This window comes from Nestor notabilis, unplaced genomic scaffold (assembly GCF_000696875.1).
Source record: "Nestor notabilis isolate BGI_N333 unplaced genomic scaffold, ASM69687v1 scaffold4626, whole genome shotgun sequence".
Lineage (NCBI taxonomy): Eukaryota > Metazoa > Chordata > Aves > Psittaciformes > Psittacidae > Nestor > Nestor notabilis.
In genome coordinates this window covers 57,076-58,088 of record NW_009933183.1, presented here as the reverse complement: position 1 = coordinate 58,088, position 1,013 = coordinate 57,076, and the positions used below count along the sequence as shown (strand labels likewise).

The 1,013-nt window shown below is 48.6% G+C and overlaps 1 protein-coding gene across 1 annotated transcript in view; it reads left to right on the top strand.

Moving 5' to 3' along the window:
- The first annotated feature begins 16 nt into the window (after positions 1-16).
- LOC104407453 (chromosome unknown open reading frame, human C8orf37) overlaps positions 17-1,013 on the top strand; it is a 6,678-nt gene continuing 5,681 nt past the window's right edge. The window contains exon 1 of the mRNA XM_010016747.1: positions 17-24. Within this exon, the coding sequence (XP_010015049.1) occupies positions 17-24 (8 nt within the window). The remainder of the gene's footprint in view (positions 25-1,013) is intronic.

Here is a 1,013-nt window from a genome sequence, read left to right as displayed (position 1 = left end):
CCCTCGAGAACCGCGAATGCGGAGGTCCGGGAGCCGGAACACTGAGCGGCGATCGAACTGTCCCCCCTGTAGTACTTGTGTGTAAACACCCGAGCCGTGCGCCAGCGAGCCGAGTTCCTTCAGATAGTCTTTGTCTCTTGGGAGTATCCCAGTCTCGGATTAAATATGGCGTTAAAAAGTGCGCTAATTTGCTTGTCAGTTAGGGTCAGGGATTACCGAGCTCTGTCGCTGACCTCGTGGTATATATAAGATATATAAAATCTTACGATTCAGAACAGGAAGAACTTTAGCAGTGTATTGTGAAACATTTTATTCTGATGATATTTCAGTCACTTCTGTATTCTGATCATACTTTTTCTATTCACCGTACCTTCTATAGGAAGCACTTAATTTACATCCACCTCAGATTTCAGTTTTCAGAAGGGGTCTGAATGCCGGCAGGTTTGGCTGTGGCACAGTCACTGCTGGCAGTGCCGCCAAGGAGCCTGCACGCTGCTGCCTGCCCTCAGGTTCCCATCCCTGCCTTCGCTGGTGTCTCAGGCTGTGTTTGGAAGGTCTGTGGACCACAGGGGCTTGGCCGCACGTCTCCAGAGGTGGGCTGCTACGTGCGTACCCAACAGGCGTTTCAGAGTCCCAGGCAGGGATCTTGAAGAGCCAAATGCAAGGCTAACAAGCCCACTGCCTTTGGCCACATTACTGAACTTCCGCATAATGGTTAGATGAGCGCTTAAATTAGTCAATCTAATGCCAACATTTAAAAAAATCGCACAGTTTTCTTCTTTCTCAGGAGCAGATTAGTGCTTGATTGGTTGATGCAGCAGTACTACAGGCCTCCGTTTCTTTGACAAAGAGCTAGCAAACAGCAGGCTTGAGTGACAAGACTCCTCCCTTGGGTGAAAGCAAAGTGCAGGTGATCTCTCTCTAAATGCGTATAGTTTGAGAGGAATTCCTTCAGAACTCCTGCAGTTCTATAGCGTGAGGAGAGAACTCTCCCTGACCTTTACATATTCCTG